At 38.6% G+C, this 4,362-nt stretch overlaps 1 protein-coding gene across 1 annotated transcript; it reads right to left on the reverse strand.

Moving 5' to 3' along the window:
* Window positions 1-3,142: 3,142 nt before the first annotated feature.
* LOC127010987 (CCHC-type zinc finger nucleic acid binding protein-like) lies at window positions 3,143-3,721 on the reverse strand. The gene is made up of 2 exons (XM_050887461.1): window positions 3,260-3,721; window positions 3,143-3,204 (listed from the first exon to the last, which is right to left on the reverse strand). Exons 1-2 carry the CDS (start codon window positions 3,623-3,625, stop codon window positions 3,193-3,195), a joined length of 378 nt encoding a protein of 125 aa, XP_050743418.1. The 5' UTR covers window positions 3,626-3,721; the 3' UTR covers window positions 3,143-3,192.
* Between the last annotated feature and the right edge of the window lie 641 nt (window positions 3,722-4,362).

Consider the following 4,362-nt stretch of genomic DNA (forward strand, 5'->3'; position numbering starts at 1 on the left):
CTCAATACAATTTTATACCCTTGCGGAGGGTATAATGATTTCAGTCAGAAGTTTGCAACGCAGGGGACGTTTCTCTCAGTTTTAACGATATCGGTCTGAAACTTTCCCAAAAGTATTCTTTTTATTGCAGGTAGTATGTACGTCGGAAAAAATCAACAAAAAATTATATCTTTGGTGCTTTTTAACATATAACCTCCTACGATTGGAAAAAAACATTTTTTAATTTGTTTTGAATTTCGAATACAATTTTATCAAAATCGTACAACTATATCATATAGCTGTCATAGGAACAATCGGATATATATTTTTTATAAGTTCGAATTTAATTTAATAAAAATCGGACTACTCTAAACTATTGATTTAAAAGAAATGGTCTGAAAAAAAAATGAAATACTTTTTTTTAATATCACTGAAGTTAGCAACAATCCTTAAAATTTTCAAACGGTGTTACTGAACTTGAATTTTTTTTATAACTGCAAGGGTATACAAACTGCGGCTTGCCGAAGCTAACTTTCTTTCTTGTCGGTTATACCTTGTTACTTTTTTTCATATATTTAATACTATATACAAATACATGCCGTATTATCTTCCCACAAATTAGGGAAGTAATACATTTTTCAAGATTTGTGTAAGAAATTAATCTTAACATTTTTTTTTTTAAACCCTTACGAATAATAATCATTGAAATTTACAACTGGTAGCGTATTACACTCAGGGTGTACAAGAAAGCGAACTTCAATAAAAGGACCTTTAAAAAAATATATATATTATTGTAAATCCAGAATAAATGGTAGTGGATGGGACAACGGCAGCACTACAGGTAGTTAAGAAAAGGAAGAAGTAAGCCACCCATTCTAACAACCTTGAACGGCAAAAACCCTTAAATCGCTGGTAGGTGGCGCTTTACAATCTCGCTTAGCTGCTTGAATATTTTAATCTTTATTTTGCTCTCCTAAGATAAGTAACGGGTATCTGTGATCAAGGCAGCGCAAGTTTGTTTCACCGGGGTGCCACGCCAACTCTAACGGCCACAGTCCGCGAAAATCTGTAGAGAGGGTGACGAAACAGAGAAATTCCTTAATTTGTTAATTAGTTAATAGAAATAGTTAGCAGCGCACTCTACCCTTTTTTTGCTTTGCCGTTAAGCTCGCCTGCAACTACTTACTAACACTCATGGACCGTTCTTTTACAAACCGAACACCTTTTTATACCCGTTACTCGTAGAATAAAAGGGTATACTAGTATACTACTATAACAGGTAAAAGGAAGCGTTTCCGACATTAAGCCGATAAGAGGCGCTCTTAGATATAGCTTTGCTGCTTATATACCTCTTGCTCCCTTTTCATATATATGTACCTGTTGCTCCCTTAAGCTGCTTAACAGGAATCTGATAGTCGAGGCACTCGACTATAGCGCTCTTCCTTATTTATGTTGACATTTTTGATTTGCGTGAACCTCTTCTTACGTTTACTTCGGCAAGCCGAAGCTTGTATACCCTTGCAGTCAACCTTAGTAACATCATGTGAAATTCTTAAGGATAGTTGCTGACTTTAGTGATATTAAAAAAAATCGATCTTGCCGTGTCCCTCTGTCTGTTCGTTTTTACGCAAACTAGTATCTTAGTTTTAAAGCTATCGAATGTGAAACTTCTTTCTATTGCAGGTAGTATATATATCAGAACCCGCCGGATCGGACAACTATATCTTATAGCTCCACATTGTTCCTATAATCGGGGAAAAAATTTAGAAAAAAAATGTAGTTTCGGTGTTTTTTTTTACATATAACCTTCTAAGCTTGGAAATAATATTAATTAATTGGTATTGAATCCCGAATTGAATTTTATTAAAATCGGACGACTACATCATATAGCTGAAAGTATCGGAAAATTTGTCCGAAAATAAAATGAAAAAATTATATCTTTGATGCTTTTTACCTTTGCAGTGAACGCAGTGAAGGAGACGTTTCCGACCCCATAAAGTATATATACTCTTGATCAGCGTCACAAGACGAGTCGATCTAGGCATGTCCGTCTGTCCGTATGAACGCTGAGATCTCAGAAACTATAAAAGCTAGAACCGTTGGATTTGGCATGCAGATTCTTGGGGTTCCTGCGCAGCGAAAGTTTGTCAGCAGGGTGCCACGTCCACTCTAACGACCACAATTCGCGAAAATCTGTAGCGCCTAAAGTTTTTATGATAGAAACAAAACTGAAGTTTACTTGTCTCATCAATACCTGTCGACTCACGAAAAGAAGGTGCCTTGCCCACTCTAACGCCCACAAATGGCCAAAACGCTTTTATCTGTCTGACGCCCACGTAACATCTACTGAAATAGCCGGTAGGTGGCGCCCCGAAATATAGCCTTTTTGCGCATATATATTTTCATTATCCTTTTGCTCCCTTAAGCTGGGTAACGGGTATCTGATAGTCGAGGCACTCGACTATAGCGTTCTTCCTTGTTTTATTTGAAGTGTGAATTTATAAGTAATGCAGCTTTGTTATTACAAATATATGGAAATTGTAGATATAATTCTTTAATACTGAAGGCGTAGTCTGCTTCGGTGCGTACTTAAACCTGGGACCTTTCGGATCAGAGACAGACGCCTTACCAGCTGGCTTACCGCACAACGTTTTTCGCGGGCGTTAAGTTCTTATGCCATGAAAACCGATACTTGATTTTACTAAAAATTTCTTTGTTTGTTTCCCTGCTGTCCCTAGTTTCATGATTAATATTGCTAAAAATTTTATTTTTATTCCTAACATTACTAACATCACCAATTATCTGCTTTTCATCACTAACATCATCGCTAACTATCTGCTTTTCATCACTAACATCATCGCTAACTATCTGCTTTTCATCACTAACATCATCGCTAACTATCTGCTTTTCATCACTAACATCAGAAGGATTTTCAATATTCTCAAACGTAACCATTTTAAAAGTGTCAAGGCTTAAATTTAGATTACAAGCATCCATCTCGTCCCAAGATTACATCATGACTCATAGATTCATTTGCCACAACAACTAAATTAAAATGTACTTTATTTAAATTTTTCAAAACATAACATAGTATTTTTCCATAAGTTTTTAGGTAACTTTTGTTTAAACCATAATATGAACTTAAAACTGGTAATTTTGAAATGTCTTCTGGCACTTTGGATATTTTAATAAATGAAGTTGGGCTTCCTGTATCTATGAGGCATTCTGCAATTAACCTGGTATTAGAATCGCTAACAAAATTAATTTCAACATATCTTACATATTTGTTTTCGCCCTCGTTCTTGTTTTTGTTTTTCAAGCATTTCGCAACAAAGTGTCCCATCTCTCCGCACGCATAGCATGATCCTTTCTCCCGTTTCGACTTCCTGCACTCATACGCCCAATGCCCTTTGGCATTGCAATTTAAACAACGAGTCTCCTTGCTGTCCTTGGGATCCGTTGATGTCGTCGGCCTGCCAACTCCATATAGCTTTGGCAAGCTTACATCCGCAAACGCCCTCTTTATGTGCCCAACATCCACAAAGCATTGAATATGCGCCTGATTGCGTAGCCCTTGATTGGGGATACCTTCGATGATGCAGCTCAACATTTCATCTGCATCAATATTAATGCCCTGAGCAAGCATTATCTTATCATCGACATAGCTCCTTCGAATTTGCGTCGTATCTCCAACTTCGATGATTTTCCCCTAAACCTTGAGATCAGCTCTGCCATTAGGTCATCCAACGGTAGCAACACGCGGTCTGCATCTGCGTGCAGCCACTCATAAGCTTTTCCCTTTATTTTGCTCAACATTAGCATCTTTACAAATTTTCCTTTTATTCCGTGAATGTTCGCGATATTTTGCAATTGAGTAGTCCATTTGCGGGCACACGACTCGCCAGAAAACTCACTCAACACCTGTGTTGCCATGCCCAACGAGACGTCGATGCTCTCGTTAAAATTTTCCAGCACCGCTTTACGTTCGCTGCTTCTTGTGTTTCTAGACTGGTCTCCAGCCTGGTTGTGCATGTCGCCTTCTGCGTAATTGTCATTCCTTCCACCGTCTTCGATTTGTTCGCCGCCTTTTTCGTTGCTCCGTTTGCCTCTAATTCTGAGAATGCTGCCAGCCACTTCGTCACTCGCTTCACCATCTTCGCCGTTAGTTTCGCCGTCTTCTTCGCTGTAATTCCCAATGCCGCCGTCTTCGCCTTTACTTTTTTCGCCGTCTTCTTCGTCGTAGCTCTGAATGCCGCCGTCTTTGCCATTACTTTTGTCTCCGTCTTTGCCATTACTTCTGCCGCCGCCTTCTTTCTGGAAAATTCCGCCGCCGTCTTCGAAAATTTCGTCGCTGCTGTCATTGCCCTTACTTTTATCGCCGTC

Source organism: Drosophila biarmipes, chromosome 2R (assembly GCF_025231255.1).
Source record: "Drosophila biarmipes strain raj3 chromosome 2R, RU_DBia_V1.1, whole genome shotgun sequence".
NCBI classification, from domain to species: Eukaryota; Metazoa; Arthropoda; class Insecta; order Diptera; family Drosophilidae; genus Drosophila; species Drosophila biarmipes.